Here is a 21,057-nt window from a genome sequence, read left to right as displayed (position 1 = left end):
GTGGAAAAAGTGAAACGCTGTGAATACTTTCCGGATGCACTGTACAAATCAACTTTCAGTGTACGATGCTCTAAGGTCCTGCGGATTCTTGGATAATTGTGGTAGTTGTATTTCTTTCACATCTAACAAATGAAAATTTAACTGTAAGTAGATATGCAGTTCAAATAAACCTTTCAACAAATCCAGAGCATTGTAGGGTAGTTTTAAATTGAAAGACCTTGGGATGAACATCTTTCTTAAGTTATATTTTACAATTTTTTTCTCTTGCAAATTGAGTTGTCTACTGGACCATGGGCAGTTTCAAAGGTAGGGTGCATTAGTGTGTGATTGAAATTACCCAATTTTCCAAGAGGGATCAACAAAGTTCAATCTCATCCTGAAGATGAGATAGTTATGGCGATGTCATTGTGTAACTAATGCATCATAAATACAAGCAGGTCAAGTTTCACAGTTACTTATCTTATTTTGCATCGTACAGAAACGTCACAGTGCTCTGAGTGAGTTTATAAAAATCCTCACTATATATTTAGCCGTATGAGCGCTAAAGAAAAACCAAGGGTTTACATGAGTCTGAATTATAAAGGCAATTTAGTTAAGATCGCAAGTCATACTTTTTGTGTGGCTGCTAATGATTTTCAACCTTTTTTTGTATCTGTCCTGATAGAATTCTTTTGTATTCATTAAGTGTTAAATGTTTTTATATGTTACTGGTGTTTGCATTGATTGTTTTATAATGCATATCATTTTCTTTGTCCAAAATTCTTCACTCATTCACTGCTCCAGCAGCAACACTGCTAGACCACAATACCCAACAGTCAGTATTTGGTAAACAGTAAAAGATTTTAGACAAAGCCACAGAATCAAAACGTGTTGTTGACTGTGGAAATCAGAAGTCCAACAATTCCATTATTTGGTCTGCTCCACATTCTGTTATTAAAAGCATTCATATGTATAGTGACCACCTCTAACCCAGCAGCATGCACAACTTGCACTCTGTCTTAACCTACCGGTATATAATATTTAGTGGTGAAAAAAGTTGCATTTTATGTCGAACTTTTGGGTGGAAACGATACATTCCAAATTTTCCAACAAACTGAATTATTCTGAAGTTAAAGATTTTATTTTGTGTTCTTTAACATTACCAGTGAGCAAGGCAAATTTAAAAATGTGTTTTGTGATCGTTTGAATTAGACAAAGTCACACTCTATTACCAGTTATCATGTGTAAATGATTGTCATTTGTAAAATATTAATTTACACTAAAATAATTGTTAATCTATAGAACTAGATCTATATTAGGTAAAGATGGTCAGTAGTAGGCGTGTGAGACAAAAAAATTGTCACCAATTGTGTACCATACAGTTTTAAGTTTTGTAAGCCAGGCTTAAACTAGTTTAGCCTCAAACAAATCCTACCGTCACGAGAACTAAAACTAATCATTACAACCTTGAAGGTAGGATTTATTGCAGGGCTGTTGTATTAGGCTCCATTAGCTTTAGCCAGCCTGTAGGCGTACCTGCTAAATTGGCAACTGAGTTACTGTAGGTTTGTGTCATTGTGAATATTTAATAGTCCCCTTTGTATCTCTTATACAGTTTGATTTTTGAAATACAGTGTGGATATCTCACGATGAAAAGATATTTCAATTTCTAATACAACTTTTTGTTGGTGTCTGGTAGTGATAGAGATGCACTATTAAGGCTGTTTTGATACTGCCTCGGGCTTCCAAATTCTAGTGGATTCAGTTCAGCACTTAAAAAAAATTATTTATTAAAAATATCCCTATGGTTATAATGTTTCTCCTATCAAAGTGAATGTGGTCCTCTTAACTCTTTTGCATTCATGGCCAACAAAACATGGCATGTTGCTTTATCCAGTTCATTCATTTGTAAGTGCAGAGGTCATGGCCACAGTGTTTGAATCAACATAAGAAAACATCCACTCAACTTTTGAATGACTGGGTAGGATAGACAAGTAATAGTAAGAAAAGTAGAAGAATGGAGCTGATAGGATTTCTTTTGTTTTGATTGGAATTGTGAAACCCTATGATAGAAGCACCTGCTGATTATCAGTTTTAACCCACACCAGAATTATAGAACTGGCAGTGTAGGTGAGAGACAATTAGATCTGAATAAGTTGGAGGAGCTTAGGACATGTACGAACAGTTAAAGGCAGGTGACATTTGCTACTTTTTGGACGAGTCATTAATATATATGAGGGGGTTAGGACCGCAAAGGTGTTTGTTTTTAGGCTTGCCTGCAGAATTCCTCTAGCATTCCGCTGACATTTTATGCATTTGTCCTTTTCCATCCCTTTTAGTTTTCCTCTTTCTTTGTCTCCTACAAAATCCCAATCTTTCTGTCATATTTTTTCTATATCCATTTTGTCTTTTTCTCTTGTATCAAGGTTAAAAAGTGATATGGCCGCTTTTGTCACACCCGCAGCACTTTAATATCAGTTTAGTTTCAGCCTATATCCAATTACTCTACAAATCTCCTGGGTACTCTTTGGAATGTCATCTTAAATGCATTGAGGGGATACACAATTTGTCACTCAAGACAAGTGTTATACGGTGGAGATGGTGATGATTCAAATCAGAAACAAATCATTTCTCCACATGTTTTTGTTGTTCCATGGCTGCAGGCATTCCACAAATGAAAGCCTGCTCTTGGTGTAGTGTGCAAAGGAGTCGGCCCTTGATATGAATCATATACTGTATGTGTACATCATTGATATCTAACACAGTACCAATCCCATCTCTGCTCTTACTATGAAGACTTTGATCAATTGCAATGCTTCAGCTAATGTGTGAAAGGACATGGATCAAGCTAACTAGCAGCTCCTGCTCTCCCATCTTCTCCCTTTTTTCTTTATCTTCTTTGAATTTCATACACCCGCTTTCTTGTTCCTTGTTCCTTGACCAATCGTGTAATGCAGCATACAGGAATGTTCCAAGGCTGGCAGCTCTGACAGCCCTGAGTAGAGCGCTGAGCCATCAAAGGTTTTAGCTGGCACAGCTGAGTGTCACATATTAGTCTTAAATGATGTGAAAACTGTGGAAACCCTGCCATCATTAGAATTCTTTAGGGAGAAAAAACGGATACAGGGGTAGAGGGGGGTGGTGAGTATTAGAAAAGATCTGAGAGGGCTGAAGATGTATGTATGTATATATATATATATATATATATAAGGTGGGGGAGAGAAGGGACGTCGAGTGAAAGAGAGCAAGCCACTGTTATGGTAGAGTGCATTAACATTCAACTGACGTGCCATGCTTCCCACATTGGAGAAAAAATATACAATGTAACAGCATTGTTTGTTACCTGAAACATGAGTAGGCTTGGAGGACACCATGATAAATTACTGACTCTTGGATGGAGGGAGGAGACAAGATTGAGGAAGGAGAGAAAAAGCGCAAAAGAGATATTTAAGACTTTTCCTCCCACAAACTGCACTTACGGAAACTGATAGAATTTTCACACAATTAATTGGTAAAAAGTTCTGCCCATTGTCACTTGTCTGAAGGCTAAATTATTCTTGCTAGTTGTAAGAAAACACAAGCAACCTTTTAATCTTATGTTTCATATTGTTGGAAATTCCATAATTAGCTGGACTCTACAACCTGTGGATGTGGGAAAAATCAGTAAAATGTTTCGAAATGGCCTGTGCAGCTCTTACATCAACGCCCACATTGTTTTTTCTGTGGATTGCATTTATCTGTGGGGACAGGTACAGATGTTTTATGCCTGAAGTCTCCTTTTGCCCTTGTTCAACAATAGCTCTGAAGTAACCCAGAGACCATGTGTATGTAGTATCCTCACCGTACCTATGCTTTTTCCTTTGGTGACTGACAGCGGAGGACACGTGTGGTGGCACCCTGAGGGGCTCCAGCGGGCTTATCTCCAGCTTCGATTTCCCCAGCGGTGACTCCCCTGGTGCTGGTGGAGGTGCTGGAGGCCTGGGCAGCAGCGGGGAGTGTAAGTGGACCATACTGGCAGACCCAGGGGATACCATCTCCTTGGTTTTCACTGAATTTCAGATGGAGGAGAAGTCGGATTATCTGGAAGTAGAGGGATCTGAACCGGCAACCATCTGGTGAGTTGAGCTCAGAGGAGGAGTGGGGGTGTGATGCTTGTATTTCATTAGATACGTTACCGTGAATTTTCTGTGACAGGAGGTGTTGTATGTCTTTGAAAAGGTGTTAAGATGAGGTCGAAGTGAAGATGAAGTGCCGTATCAGTTGGAGAGAGTTAACATGAAAAGGATTTTTAGTGCTTCACCAGAGCTGTTGAATCATGGCTTACACAGTTTTCTGCAGGGCAGTGCCAAACCTTGCGGGAGTCATCAATAAAGAGAAGTCTAAGTCTAAACCAAATGTAGGCCGGAAAGTAAGTTTTGAAATAATTGGTGTATTTTTAAGTATGAAGTCAGTTTTGATTGACAAGTTCCAATAAAGTAAGTAGTAAAGCCGTGTTTGTTTGTTAGTCCAATATCACATACAGCGTTTCAATGGGCTTTACATGCCCACAGTTATACTTTCAAACTCCAAATATACAGACGATCTCCCTTTTTAAAAGTTCAGCATATTGACAATGTTTTTGTCCTTCTCGTAGTTCCTATGGTGTTACATTTGTGCCACATTTGTGACGGAGCAATGTGAGATTTTGAGCACAGAAAAATAGATTTTGTGAGCACATGAATTATATTTTGAATAGAACTCATACGCAAGCAAAATATTTCATTTGAGCGAACACAAATATAGTCTGTGCTCAATAAATGTATTTGGACGTTTGCTATTATTAATTTTAACATGCAACAATAACCCCTATTACTCATATGCCCTCTCAAAACTCTTGCTCGCTGCACTGCAGACCCTGCATGCTCGCTCTCAATCGCTCCTTTCTGTGCGCGCTCAACTTTGCCTGTGCACTCACTCAACTGAGAACAGTGTTACAAATGTGCCACAATATCAACCAATTGGAGACCTGGAGAAGCTAAATTCAGATTGGCCAGTCTGGTCTGTTAATTTTTCTTAATGCTTCCCAGATGTGCGCTGTTAATACTTCTACTAGCAATCTACTAGTACAACATATGAGTAAAACTGAGTGAGAGTGGTTATTATTGCACGTTAAAATGAATAATAGCAAGCATGCTATTACATTTGAGCACAGAATATATTTTTGTTCGCTCAAATGAAAGGTTTTGCTCGGGTATAATATCTCCTCAATAGCATATAATTAATGTGCTCTCAAAATAAATTTTTCTGTGCTCAAAATCACATTGCTCCTTCATGAATGTGGCACAAATATAATGCCATCGGTTTCAGCAAGAGTTTGATAGACAGATGGTTCATCCAATCACCTGCAAAGTAAAAAGACAAAAAAAGGAAAGGTAAAGATAAAACACAAATAATGAAATGAGATGCAAGTAGCAACTTGTGGTAAAACACTTCTTACAAATGAACAGTAGGTTGTAGTAGTTAGAACAATAAACTATAACAATGGGATTCTAATTAGGGTTGCACAATATAGTGCAGTGTACCTGGGTGATTCAACTCGGCTCAGGGATGATTGTGCTGTATGGAAGGATTCTTTTGTCTCCCTGGTGCTGGCTCGCTTGGAAAGGGCTCAGGTGAAGGTGGCTTATAGTTGACAGCATCTGCGCCCAGACCTCACCACTTCCTGGGCTTGTAAAAGCTGTGCCTTCTCTCCCAGTAGGGAGGGGCTCCCTGCTTTAGTTCCGTTGACAGTGGCTGACTGTCCTCATTGTGTCTGGGGTCTGTCTGTCCAACCATGTCTCTGTGAAGCACATAATGCAAATTCACAACACAGAGGTTTCACAAGCGTTCGACCCCTGCTATAGAGACTGGACTGTTGTATATTTAATCTTAACAAAAATAAAAGGTTAAGGCACTCGTACAAAGAATAAATATGCTACTGTATTGGCAGCTCTGAATTAATTCCAAGGTGAGGTAGGGGCTTGGTAAGACAAGGCTGTATTGCCTGCTTGCTGTGATCTTGAAGCCTACAAAGGAACAACGTTTCCATGTGTATGGTAGTATGACCATGTAATATTTTTTTAGAGCAGCACTTTAAAATCAGCAATAAGTATTGGAAACTTAAGGGAAAAAGACAGCTGACTGGCATACAAATGTACCTTTTTAATGGATTTTCATGGACAGTTGTGTGCAGAAAATGTTTTTAATATGTCTTGTGGCTCTGATTGAATTAAATCAATTCACAGTTAGGGCATATGGTTGCCTGTTTCATAATTCAAATTAAAGTTCACAAGAATTACAAATCTTTGATAGAATTTTGTTTAAAAAGCAGCCTTCAGACACTTTAGTTCATGGCTTTCTGCATATGTTTGATGTAGAAGTCCCTCCGAAATGAAACAAGGAAATATGAAATGGTTTTGACCCCCAACCTTGAGGCTAAGGTTGTCCATCTCTTCCACGTCCTGAGCGAATGGGAGCATTTGCCAGGTTTATGTGATCCTGCCGGGCATTAATTATAATTGGCTGAAAGAGGCTCTAATCAATCACCGAGCTACAAGCTTTGTTGTCCCTGGGAGTTGTCATCAGGACTCAGAGGGAGTGAGAGAGACAAAGGCAGTCAAAAGGAGAGGTGCGCTGAGTGTGGTGATGACTGCTAAGTATTGTATGTTGATGCAGCTTAAAAGAGTTTGACAGTAAGCTGATATGGGATGACACTGATGTGTTTTGGCAGATCATCAGGTAACCCTCTTCTCTTAGGTAAAAACAAAACTTCAATATTAACTCTTTCACTGACAGAAATGCATCTCATAGCCCCAGTGGCAAATGCTTTCTGTTGTTTAGTGTGTCCTGCTTTTCAGTATTTAAGAAAATGGCGTTTTCTTAAAACCTGTGTTTAAAAGTGGTTATTATTATTATTCAAAAGCATTTTTATTGTATTTTAGAATATCTGATGATGCTATACCACTGCTGTAATAGCATGTTCATTTTATTAAATAACCAAGGCACTTCAACAAAAACCTTTATTTTGTGAAAAAATCAGTGAACAAAATTAGAGAACACTTTCAGATCTCTCCCAGTTATTGGTGTTAATCTGGCACTTGGTGACAATTGACTTAATTGCTGGACACACCCTATTTATCTGCAGCTCTCCTGGTTACTTTGCAAGATGGCGAGCTGCTCTAAGGAGACTGAAACCCTGAGACAGCAGGTTGTCCAGATGAAGGCCAAAGGGATGACCCTCTCAGCCACCAGAGAGAGGTTGGGTGTTGCAAGTTTGTGATTTCAAGAATATTGGAACTTTACAAGGACACAGATTCATTTAAATCCCTTAAAAGGCCGGTTGTCCACGTAAAACAAGTGCACGAAAGGACAGGATTATGCAAAGACTCTCAATGGGGAATCGGTTCAACACTGATGTTGGAGTTGCTCACCAGTTTAGTGCTGAACAGGGCAAGTATCTGTCTCGGCACACAGTGTCTCATCATTTAAGACTTTTTGGACTGAAAGCCTACTCTGCAGGGACCACACCTCTCATCTCAAAGGTTTTTGTTGAAGTGCCTTGGTTATTTAAAAAAAACAAAAAACACAGTACAGTAGTGGTACAGCCACAGCGGATATCCGATCGGAATTCTGGACAGTAAAAAATGACATTATTTCAGAATAAATCAAGAATTTATACTTTGTTCTGTAATTTTGATCTCCACTGTATATGGTGATGTATATCGTCATCAGGATATGAAATGACCTATATCGTGATATGAGATTGTGTTCATATCGCCCAGCCCAACTTCCATCTACAGAAGGGTTTCAAATACTTCTCCAACCTAACCTTATGTTAAGGTCCCAGCAGTTAGAAAGATTTCAGGTATATTTGTCTGCTATCAGTGGTACTTCCTTTTTTTTTTTTACAACTCAGTATCCAAGGAGAGGATAGAAATAGACATACTGTGTTTATTTATCAGGAAAAGCAGTGTAACAAGCAGTTCCTTTATTAGTGGGAGTTGTTACTCATGTGTGGTGTGCAGTCAGCATGCATCATTTGAATGCTTTGAAACTCCAAGACGATTGCATGTCACAAAATGTCAGTCTGTCAGACCGAGTTCTCGTTTTAAGCCCTACAATCCAAGTGGGACTCAGTGAGCTTGAGTGCAACGGGCCAGAATTCTAGTGAGATGGCTTCAGCTCGGCCAGGTAAACAAACAGACAAGCAAACAAACACGATTCAGAGCAAGCAATCCTCGCATGCCCATAAAATTCATTGCTCTCGCTCCCTCTCTTTTTATGAGTGTCTCTTACTGTGTACAAGGCCATTGGACAGCTAAACTTTCAAGCATCCTAACATATAGCACCAGCTGCAGGCAGAGACAAGCAAACTGTCAATGTACCCTTGAGGTTTAGAGCTGCTTAACGATGATTGACAGCCTGGAGCCTCAAAGTCAGACAGATTTAACATCTTCTCATAGCCTTTTTCAGGCAAATGAACTGAAAGTGTGACCCAATTTAACTTGTTATACCTGTGGTATTACAGATTGATATCAAGTGAAAAACACAAGTAAAGTTATGAATGCATAAAAGTCTTTGCAAATTGAAAAACCCTCATCACCAGAATACTTCAATTCAGTACTGGAGAATAAACGTATGTAATTACTGAAAATGTTGAATATTTAATTAATTAAAAATAATGAATTTAATTTAATTACAGATGTATGCAATAGTTATCAATGAAAGATGTAATAATATACTATAATTAATAATAGTAATAATATAATATGTATATAATAATATACTGAACAGCCCAATTTTGCCAGCCAATTTCCTGAAAGTGGATGATAGATAACTAATACTAAAAAACTATTCTCGATAGTTGAAAGTACACAAAATCTACTATTAAGCAAGAAATATGTTTTTCTGACACCTACTCAAGTTTTATCCTTTTATCAATTGAAGATTTCCATCAGTTCTCTGCAAATGAGTTTATTGATTCCCTCGTTGCCATGCTGCGGAAGGTTGATGTCAGACTACACATCAATCACCGTGAAAATAGACAAAAAAAAAATCTCAGTTTCCTTTGAAAAAAGCCAACATTGGAGTCTGGCCCGATCAAGGAAAACAGTTCTTTGTTATTCTTCTGACCTTCAATATGATTGTACAACCCTGTTCACAAAGGGCAAAAACAACAAGCTGTAGATTACACGTCACTCATTATTCCAAATATGGACACAGAGCATAAAACCTGAACGGTTTGTGGATATAAGAGGCATTTTGTTGCTTATATACTATGAAATTTGATCACATTCAGTTTTATTTCCTTTTGATTTTCTCTCCATATACACCCTATTTCTACCTTGCTATTATCTATTTTCTTTGCAGATCTTTCTGATCATGTACTTTAACATTCAACGCTGCATGTTGTAAAAAAAATCAAGATTTAATGAAAGAGCAATCTGGCAATAATTGTTTGCTATATTTTTAAAGCAGGTTGAGAGCAGAGGTGCCCTTGAGCTTAATTACCAACTTTGGTTAAATCACCAGGTGTGTTAGATCCATTTTCTTCTTCCTGATATTTATTCCTGATCTTCCCAGGCAAATTATAATCCATCAAAATATCTCCAAAAGCTATCCTCTAATGCAGTCCGACCATAGACTGTATGTAAAGATGGACGGCTTGATGGTTGATTTGATTGTGCCCTGCTGGCTGGCTACAGTATAGGTCATAAACCCTGACTCTCACTGTTAGCAGATAGGACATGGGCCAAACTAAAACCTCAAAGTACACAACCAATACATTTTTCCCAAAGACGATTTTCTGTCATTTTAGACAGTTAGTCATTTGATGCTATAAATATGGGGTGTAACGTTCCGATCGACAGCTGTGATAAACTCGGTTGGTGGACTGGTTGCAAAATTACAACATGGCGGCGGCCATATCTGGGATATTTTGGCTTCACTTCTGTGCGGTGTATAAAATCTATGGATCTGACGATGAATGTTAATTGACAGTTGACCCAGGTATTCCACTAGGACAATTAATATTATTAAGGAGCTACTGGCTCACTGCTCTCAGAAGTCAGTCTACTTGCAGACAGGCCCCTAACTGTATAAGTACATCCTCTGACAAGGGAATGACTTTAGAGATAGAAAGCAACGGCTTCTTTCCTCTCACATAAAATATTCAAGATTCAAGAAGCTTTATTTATCCCGAGGGAAATTATTGTCACAATTAACTCCCTTGTCAGATTTTATAGAATGTGTGGGAGGAAAAGACAAAATAACCTGGCCCTATCTTATTTGACAAATTTGAATGGATCACTCATTAACTGACATGCACCTACGTATAATCCTTCTCCCTGTGAAACTAGGTAGAGGAACCACAGATTTCAACTTATTGCTCTGGCCTAAAGGCCACAGTACCTGCACATTGCGATTCGTTACATTGGTGTTTTGATGAGATCGCTATGCTCCCTTCAACCCCTCATCCTATCAAATCAGGCACATTTGACTCAGAGAACTTCATGAGAACGCTCTAATGTGCATTGCAAACCTATGTCAGAATCTACATAGTCCTTGAGATGCCCCAAATCAGTAATATATGATTTTATATATATATATATATATTGCAAATTACAACATATATATATATATATATATATACTATATGAAGGAACAAATAGACAGCCTGCAGAGATGGAATAGCAGAACATTCTGGTGTCATTAGCATTTTATCAATGATGCAATAAGAGAAAAGGTCAACTTTCAAAACCTCAAGAAAATCAATTACCTTTTAACTCTTTTCCAGGAGCTGCTATAATCTCCTCTTGTGATTGATAATTTGGATTATAAATATCAGTATTTAAAAATCGCATAAGTTTGCTGACCGCACACACCTTTACACACACAATAAAACAGCCATACACGGGTTTAGGCACATACAAACAGTCATTTTTTTTACATCCACTGAGCCAATTTGGGAATGCTGTGCACCAAGCTCTTTTCCAGTCTGTCCAAAGCCTTTGTTTGATAGCTAGAATTGCATTGTGTGCTACTGACTGTAGTACAACAGGATGTGGTGCAGAGAGTGCATGGCATTATAAAAAAAAGTCAGAGCTGGTCAGCCAGACAAATGAGAAGGCCTCTGGCCGCTTTAAATCTTTACAATTATAGAGGGTCCCTGATGCTGCAGCCACACGGTGCATACAACTTCTGATCTGAAACACCAATATAAACAGGACAGATGTAGTTGGAACTACCTGTGTCTTCCTATTTCTTTCTCATGCACGCACATTGTACAAACAAGAACCAGCAAAGTCAAATAAAGGTGGATTTTTTTTTCCAGATTTTAGGGCTCATTTTAAGGGCTTCAATTTTCTAGCCAGGCCTGACATATAAAATGGATGAATTATCTCATTTAAGTCTTGTGAAGTCTTCATAATTTTCTCCCATGTTTTCATTCATGGTTTGTTTATTTTACTGATTTTTAAATTGTTTTCCTTTTTTATGTTTAGGTGATTATGATGGCAGTGGCCAGAAAGCTCTGTATTTGAATTAAAGATGAAATAGATGACATGCATTTTCTTTTTTTTGTGACTCTTAACACTCAGGATAACTGGAATGAATATACCAGCACCCATCATCAGCAACAAAAACTGGCTACGGCTGTATTTTGTGACAGAGAGCAATCACCGCCACAAAGGCTTCAGGGCTCAGTATCAAGGTAAGACATGATGACTTCATTTGCACATTGTAATAGAGGTCCCACTACTTGAACGAAAAGGGATCATCGCAAGGAAAACGCACTGTAATTACAAAACATGTTTTTGATCTTTGTTAACTGAATATTAAACAGTTTGACTAATACCTCTCTGTAGAGGGCATGAAGTTTTTTTCTTTTTGCTTCAAATCATTGACTTCAAAGGCTTGTGAATTTGAGAGATAAGTCCTGTATATACTTTCCCTTATACGTATATACTATCTTGCAGCTCAATAATCCACTGCCCTGACATTGTTGTCTGGCATGACTTAAGAGTCACAGTATGTTCTGCACATACTATACCAAAGGCTTAAAGCCTGGCCCCAAGCCAGATATGAAACCTGCATCTTCACCATAAGCAGGACTATAAAACTTAAGGTAACATACCTGTATGGCATCTCTCTGTAGATAAAGGCGTAAAAATCAATTGCATGAAAAATGACATTACTCATCTATTGTTGTACAGTGGTAAAGCACATTTTATGTGTGTGGTTAATGTAAAGGGCAGATATGTTTAAGCATAAACAGGCACTGTGGGGTTTTATCATGCAGTGTGCTTTTGAGCATGTAACAATTCTTATCTGGTCGCTAAATATATTCAAATCCTGATTGTGTTTTATAACATGAATGAACCAGTTGACCTACAGTGCAGTTTAGAGGAGAGGCATTGTCTCGATGTTTTCAAATTCAAATAGCCTTGTTTTGTTTGATACATCATTCATTGCTTTTAGCTATTTTGTTGATACTTCACATTTATGAAAGCCGCTCACATCACTTGGTTTTTGTGTGCAGCTGTGTTTAATTATGTGTGTCTTAATATGTAGCATTGCAGTCCTTGGGCTTCTCGTTGAGTATGCGTAGTATTTCCCCCCTACAACTATAACCGTTAAATCAGCTCTGACCAATCAATTTTCATCCACTGTTTAATATGTCTGAGTTATATGAACAAACAAAAGTGAGAAACTAATTTAGCTTTTATGGAACTGCCAGGGCAACCCTTAGGAATCTATCAGAGCCGATGGAATCATTTATTTTGAAAAAGGATGCACACCAGTAGCAATTACATTTTGATGTTCTTCATAGGACCAAGTATTATCCAGAGAAAGAAACCCTTGTACTGTATCTTCTCACATCTAATACTGTAACTTCTTATTTCTAATGAACTCTTTCTATTACTCTTGACCAGTGAAAAGCTCTGGAGAGCTTAAATCCAGAGGGGTAAAATTATTACCAGGAAAGGACAACACTAACAAACTGTCTTTGAGTAAGTCTTTTATTTTTCTTATGCAACTGTTTTCATTGTTTGTTTTTTTTTGTTTATGTAGGGCTTGCATTCTGGGTCTGTTTCTTTCGTGTCTGTGTTTTTTTTTTGCTGCATCATTTGGTGAATTCATTAAGCTACAGTACTAGATTTTGCAGAAGTACAGTCTCTTTCTTTCTGATTACCTATTTCCTCTGCTGTCTCCGACTTCTTGTTCTGACACTCCTGCCAGATCAGGCCTAGTTCTGTATATTGTAGCAAAATGCTAAATTTGTTCAGTTTCAGTCGGCCAGAACCCCCTCAGTTTTATTCTGTAGTACTTAAGCAGTACATCAGACTGACTTATATTCATGCACGGTGTGATCCAGACACACACACACGCATGCATGCACGCGCACACACACACACACACACACACACACACACACACACACACACACACACACACACACACACACACACACACACACACACACACACACACACACACACACACACACACAGCAGTAGTCAAGGTTGAGTGACCACTCACTTGTCAGATGATTTGTGTACACTTCAGACCGAAGTGAATGCATTCTAATTACTTGCGGAGCTCTGTCATTAACATAAATCTGCTACACAGCTCTCTCTAACTCCACAGTGTGCTAAACACTTCAATGATAACAGGTTGTAATCTTTATTACCTTATGTGTCATAGATTCGACATTGCATGGAGACATGAATAATGCAGAGGGCTGTAATCTTTTCTACAAGACAATACTGTATATCATTTAAAAGACTATGAAGAGATGCTTCATATGCTTTGTGGATTCATTGCATATAATTGAGCCCATAACTATATCATAAACCGCAACAATTAACTTCAAAGCTAATGAACTTCTTGAAAGAAGTCAAAGAAATGAAACATATGTTGGAAGAGCTTTTTTTTACATTAAACAAAAGGGCATTTCTGTGTATGGGGGCTGACGTCTTAATTTAAATATTAAAACAAATCTGTAATTCTGATTACATATTTCATTAATTTTGTTTCTAGGGCATGCAGTTTTTGATTTACAGATCATAATGTGAGGGGGAGCTGCGCTTGTTAAAAGTAACAAGACAGGAAAACACTGAACCACTACCATAGTGAAGGCTATCCTAAATGAAAGCATAGCTACAAGCTTTTATCTAGTGTACTTTAAATATTAAAATGTATGGAGAGTCTCATGGAATGATTATTGTAGCTCCTGCAATTGATAGTTGAAGGTCATTTAATCATCTTAGTCCCCGTTGGGCCCAGATAAATTTCCCTCTATTTTGTCCAGCTCAGGTAAGAGCGTTGCTTTTACCCTTGGCTTTCACTCTGATATCACAAAACACCGGTGTGTATTCACATCAGCGCCGCCAAATAACTGTCACTTGAAAGTCTCTGACATTGAAAGATGAGGCCGATTTGTTTAACTACATGATTTTTGGAACATAATTCTTTTACTGAACATAACCACTAAACGTTCAAACAGAGTTACTTTTCAAGTGCTCTTCACTGCAGTGGGTGTTTTCTGAAAGTACGGAGCTTTGATAATTAAAGTATCTCTCACAATGTTCTTGGTCCTTCTTTCTCTCTCAGTGAATGAAGGAGGAATCAAACAGGTGTCTAATTACTGCCCTGACCCAGGGGAGCCAGAGAATGGTAAACGGATTGGCTCCGACTTCAGGTGAGTTGGTGCTTCAGCAGCTTAAATGGCAGTGCTCAGATTTATGTAGAAGAGAGTTTAGGAGTAGGACAGCATGCTTTCCATCCAATTTCAGTATTATGGCACGCAGCATATATAAAGTTTGGCTGTCACATTCTATTGAATCCACAAAAAGATTTTGATTAATCTTGTTATGGCAACCTGCATCCGTTTTAAAAAGTTGTTGTATTACTATCACATTTGAATTGTTTGACCTGTTTACCAAAGTCATAGATAATCTTATTTTTAGGAACCTACCCCTTCAGCTTTCAGGAGAGAGAAAACATACATACATCTCCACATTAAGACTGTGTTAATGTTTGCTTTGGACACTGAGATTTAGCTACCTGCCCCACTCTCAGGTCCCTGCACAGTGTAGGTTTCTTTGTCAATGTAAATATATACCTTCTGTTCCCAAGATTACTTTCCGTTGTACTCTATTTGTTCTAATTCGCAATATATTTATTTTAGACATGAACTGTATACATGCGTAAAAAATGATTCCTGCATTAAAGGACGTCATTGTTTCTTATTTTAAACTGGGACTCCATTGCAAGTATGGGGAATTAAGACAATACATAAATACTACATGTAGAAGTTCGCTCATTTATCTGCTGAATTTGATATATTGATGCACAGTACAATGTAAACCTGTAATATATGACATGAAATAAATAATGAATTTGATATTTTATCAGGAGTCAATTTGAGGCATTGATTGCTTTTCAAGGCATTAGTAGTGTTTGTTATCTTCTCAGTATCGGAGCAGCCGCTCAATTTACCTGTGATGAAGACCATGTGCTGCAGGGTTCTAAAACGATTACCTGCCAGCGTGTAGCAGAAGTCTTTGCTGCTTGGAGCGACCACAGACCCGTCTGCAAGGGTGAGCAAGGCTTTTGAAGAGCTAATAAAACAGTTTGATTAAGGCAGTGCCTCTGGATATAGGCTCTATGCAGATAGAGGAAAGTTCATTTTTGTTAATTATGTATGAGAGCCTCTGCTGCAGCACTCTACTTTTCCATTCCAAAATGTTCTGCCTGTTTTTCTATGTTTCATTATTCCTGGAGCACCTTTTAGAATTTGATTAATGGAAATGCAGCTAATAGACCTTCTCTCTATTTGTGCAAACAATATATTACCTTTCTGTCATATTACAATGCAGGAGTCATTACTCTGCCTTCTGAGCATATTTACTGTGAGTTTAACAGTCATAGGACCGACTTATGTTTTTGTAGTGATGAATTATGCTATGTATACTGTATATTAATGTTTTTGAATAATCATTATTCTTTTAATCTGTCTTTTAACTTCATTTGTTTATCATCTATTTGTTCATGTTTACCTACCTACTGTTGCAGTGAAAACATGTGGATCGAATCTCCAAGGACCCTCTGGGACTTTTACATCCCCTAACTTCCCTATCCAGTATGAGAGTAACTCCCAATGTGTGTGGATCATCACAGCCAGCGATCCGAACAAGGTAGTACAATAGAGTCAGGGATCTGCTTGTCATGTGAGGACCCAACAATGGCAGCCTTTGGATTGCAAATCATTTTTCTCTTCTTCTTAACCCTGCCAATACACTAAACACAACACACGGAGTTACAGTTGCTATAACTGTGTACAGTACATCTCATGTTTTGTCATACCTTTTCCCTTTTGCTTTACAGCATGAATAAAGCAGTCACTTCCAAGATAAAAAATACCAGAAATCAAGAAAGACCTGTAGCTATAGACTAGAGGCATAAGGGCTATGGTTACTGCCAGAAGTGGTGATAAAAATAATAATTTGACTTGAGAGAATTTTTTTTGCCAATATGACATCTGCCTTCCTCTCATCCATAAAAAACGACTTGACTACCACTTGTAAAAATTTCCCTTAGAGCAATATCTTTGCTTTGCACATATGGTATACAGTATAAAGATGAAATAATGGATTTCATTTTTTGATCAATTCATTTATTGAAGGAATCACAGACAGAATTTACGAAGAGTATAAGCAATATGGGTTAATGTCCCACTTTTCACATTTTTTCATAAACAAGTGCAATAACCCTCATTAGTTATGTAATAAACACAAATAAGCATTTTTACCCCTGTTTCCCCAGAGTAAAAACCCAACTTTTTACATTCCTTGCGGTGTGTGGTGCAGGACATTTGTTCGGGCATACCATTCCTGGCTACATATTTATGTATGCATCCGTTTTCCAAGGACTTCCCAAATAGGGGAAAGGTTACATAGAATTTGCATGTATTTGGACTTAAGTTCATTGTCACTGTCCCTCATTAATGTACTTGGCTAGAGTGGATTGGATTTCAGTTCTCACTAGACTAGGCTTTTGGTAATTGAGCGATTTGCTTCATTCATCTTGGGAAATGGAGAGAAATAACATTTGAGATCAGCTTTTCCCCAAAGTGAAGAGGTCAAAACTGTTTTTCTTAATGGTCGCTGCTACTCTCTTACATCAAATCCGGCTATGGGTATTCCAGTTAGTCATATACACAGGGTTGTCAGCTAAATGCTAACCTACTTTTAAAAATAACTAACCATTTATCACAAACACAAAACTCCCCAGAACTGGCAAGTGCCATAGCTTTGTGCCACCATGCCCTCTCCTTGGCAAACACACCATTGACTTGGCACTGAAACTTGGTCCATTAGTGTTATTATGGTAATTATGCTTATGCGTGCATTATAATGAGGCTGTTATACATGGATATTGTGAAGGCATTGTCCTTCTAATGGCCAGAGAAAGGGATGTTAAGGATGAGGAAGCAGCCATCATATGTTTTTCATCAACAGATGTGACAGTCATGCCATTACAACATCCTTCCTTCCATCCCTAATCCATGTCGCAAAGTGTAGGTTGAGGTAATATGGCTTAAGTGTGTCCTGTCTCTCCATTTTACATAATTATTATTAGTGTAAGCAGCTGTTGCCAGTTTGATGAGTGAATATGTCATCTTCTGTGATGTTATGTATATTTCTTAACGGAAAAAAGTATCAAGACCAGTGACAGCTGACAAAGATACCTCAAGGGTGAATGCGAACAGGCAATTATGAATTTTGGACTCTTAAATTTGCTTGTCGTGATTGGTTTTTAGTATTTGATTTGTGCTCTAAAGTAATGTGAAGAGATACTGCTGTCAGTTTCTATATTGCTGTGAAGGATGTTTGTTGTGTCCTTTGTTTGCCGGGGGTGTATGGCATGGACATGCACTATTTGGCAAAGCCTTATGCTATAAACAGTCACAAATTGGATGTGAGTTGAGTTTTATGTTTGTCCTCCATTTTCTCTTGATAACATTGTTGATTTAAGTTTTGGGGGTAGTTTCTGCTTGATTAATACAAGTACCAGAATGTAGGCTATAATGCAGCTATCTGAATTATGAGATACAAGGAAGTCTTAAGGCTTTTACAGCATTGATGTAACATGTTGCTGTCTGCTTGCAAAAATGTATTACATAGGCTTTTCTCTACATAGACTTGCCTCTTTCAGTTAAGCTGTCTCCAGAAACACTCTCTCTAAAGGCAAGTTATGGAAATGAGCAGCCATGTTGTGAATTTCTTAGAAATGAAATGGCAGGTTATTTGGTAATAAAACTTGAGAACCATTTGGAATTACTGCTCATCATCGAGCGGGTTTGGCTTATGAATACTCCAAATAAGATTGAGTCTCAGGAAAGCAATGTCGGTCGGTAGAGCTGCTGGTTTGAACCGCTTGGGGACAGTTGGGTGTTAACAGAATAGTCTCCAGGGGCAGATGGTGGGGCTTTCAGACTCCAAGTTTTGTTTGCATTTATAAAAATGTATAAAACGTGGCTGACACACAAATCGTTTAACATTTCAGCATATGTACACAAACTATCTGCACACTGTGTGGATAGACTAAGATATAAATGTTTCATTAGGAATGTTTCTAAATATTCTTAATCATTATAAGCACTGCCATGCTGCATGCCAACATGTATGAAAGGACAGATGATAAAAGTAACTTGTATTTTATTACAGGTTATTCAGATCAACTTTGAAGAGTTCGACCTAGAGATTGGGTATGATTCACTAACAATCGGAGATGGAGGGGAAGTAGGTGATTCTAAGACAATAATACAAGTGTAAGTACCATATAAAATACTTTATTAGATATATATTGTACTATGCTATTGCTTATGCAGTCAGACATATTGCAGAGCTGGCTAAACATCTGCATTTGGTTCGATAATGTTCAAGCCACTATATGCAGAGTTTGTTTTGTTGAAGCAGACATTGTAATGCGCCATAAATACTCATATCCAACATTGTATAAAGTATACAGTACATCTATTTGTCTCAATACAGTTTACATGATGCAAGACATTGTTTTTCTTATAACACAATGCAGTGTTCCTGCGTTTCCAGCGCACTGTAGCAGATTGCCTGAATGTTCTTTTTTTTTAGCGTGCCAGTCGGTGTTTAATCAGGCAATTTAATGGTTAGGTTTGTATTGAAAGGTCAATCCCCACATGGATATATGAATCAGTGTTAACAGGCATTATAAATCACCGGACAGAAGGATCACAATTATACAGCAATAATCAGAGCCACAATGCAAACTCAGTTTAAATCATTGTATTACACAATGAGCTACACTCAGCATCAGAAAATGTATTTTAAATAATTTTCCAAAAGGTCCAAATATTGTTCCCCAACATAAACAGCCCATAGTTAAATCAAAAATCACTTTATGGTTTCAAGCACAACGAAATAAAGAATTTCAGTTTGTTTAATTCTGTCTTAGTTGTTTTTCGTAAGAGTGAATCATCTTCTCAAACTAAATAATAAAGGATCTCTATAAAGTTTCTGTTTCGTTTCCCCCCCGTTAGGGGTGGAGCCTCTTCCCAAACAATTTAACAAACGATCTTTAACAAGTGAATCTCCAACGCTGTCTGAGTTACACACAACCATGTAGAGACAGAATTGACATGCTTTCGTGGGGCAGTGCCCCCCCCAGGGAATATTAGGGGAAACACTGAAAGTGTGATTAGATGATGTTTGAGAAATGGGTTTTGCTACCAAAGTGAGTTGTTGCTGTTGCGTTATCTGCAGGTTGACTGGGAGCTTTGTCCCAGACCTGATTGTCAGCATGTCCCATCAGATGTGGCTCCATCTCCAGTCTGATGAGAGTGTGGGCTCGATCGGCTTCAAGATCAACTATAAAGGTACATAGGGTTTAGTGCTGATATCATCTCTCACTGTCTCTATTCATGTCTGTGTCTTTGATTGTTTCGTTCAGTAAAGCAACCAGACCATTTTCCTGTCTGGCTTTCTGTCCTTCTATCTGTCTGCGTGCCTTTCTCTCACTTGCTTCTCTATCTCCTTCCAGAAAACTTCCTAAACCAGGTTCTCAGACTCTTAACCTGGACCTTTATAGATAATGTTAAGGAAAAAAAGTACCTCAAAGTACTTGGCTTGCCTTAATCGTCTACTTTCCCCCTTTCACCTCTTTCTACCCCTCCTTCCTCCTCTCCTCCCTTCACTCACAGAAATTGACAAGGAGAGTTGTGGTGACCCTGGTACACCTCTGTATGGTTATCAGGAGGGTAGTGGCTTTCTAAACGGTGATGTTCTGCGTTTTGAATGCCAATTTGGATTTGAGCTCATCGGAGAGAGGATGATAACCTGCCAGAACAACAATCAGTGGTCGGCTAATATCCCCATCTGCATATGTGAGTCCTATACATGCTTGTTTTCATGACAGCAAATGAAGCAATTACTTATGCGCTTGGAAAGTTCACAATGACACTTTGCTATTGGAGGATTAATTACAGTGTTGTTAAATGACTGTGCAGGGCACTGTAAACTGCAATATACATAAAATAAAATGGAAAATTGATAGGATATGGTTGACTTGTTATGTGGAGTGGCTTTGAAATAGAGGGAAGTACTGTAGGGTGCACACTGTTAGGTTATACAAATACTCAGGAGAAGGGAAACCTGTATTATACCTACATTTTCTTTCCTCAAGACAACCTAACCCATATCTACACAAATCTAGTCTTCTGTTCCATTGGGACAGTGTGCAGTATTCTTGTGTGCCTATATTGCTGTATGTCTGTAACTTTGTACACTACTAGCTCCTCTGTTCCATCCCACTTACAATTTCATGTTTCTCCAACTACTCAGCACCCACGGGAGCAGTGCAGTCTCCTGATTGCTGAGCTAGTTATCCAGTACTGACAGTGTTCTATACTGATCTCTTTGCCCGATCATGTCATGGCAGCAACCACAGTGCTCATTGTCATGTGACCGGTGTGACCTGCTGTAAAACAATTTGCCTCACTTGGGATATTTAAGTTTTAAA

The 21,057-nt window shown here is 38.2% G+C and overlaps 1 protein-coding gene across 1 annotated transcript in view; it reads left to right on the top strand.

The window, feature by feature from the left end:
• Positions 1-21,057, top strand: part of LOC310950587 (CUB and sushi domain-containing protein 3-like) — a gene marked incomplete at its 5' end in the record, with an annotated part of 253,461 nt that overhangs the window by 68,023 nt on the left and 164,381 nt on the right. The window contains 9 exons of the mRNA XM_083918484.1: positions 3,854-4,094; positions 11,595-11,707; positions 12,930-13,007; positions 14,611-14,698; positions 15,475-15,599; positions 16,075-16,196; positions 18,729-18,832; positions 19,803-19,915; positions 20,240-20,422. Of these exons, the coding sequence (XP_083774610.1) occupies positions 3,854-4,094; positions 11,595-11,707; positions 12,930-13,007; positions 14,611-14,698; positions 15,475-15,599; positions 16,075-16,196; positions 18,729-18,832; positions 19,803-19,915; positions 20,240-20,422 (1,167 nt within the window). The remainder of the gene's footprint in view (positions 1-3,853; positions 4,095-11,594; positions 11,708-12,929; positions 13,008-14,610; positions 14,699-15,474; positions 15,600-16,074; positions 16,197-18,728; positions 18,833-19,802; positions 19,916-20,239; positions 20,423-21,057) is intronic.

Source organism: Echiichthys vipera (assembly GCF_963691815.1).
Source record: "Echiichthys vipera genome assembly, chromosome: 8".
In the NCBI taxonomy this organism is placed as follows: domain Eukaryota; kingdom Metazoa; phylum Chordata; class Actinopteri; order Perciformes; family Trachinidae; genus Echiichthys; species Echiichthys vipera.
Note: the sequence above shows the minus strand (reverse complement) of the source record. Positions and strands in the feature narration are given on the sequence as shown.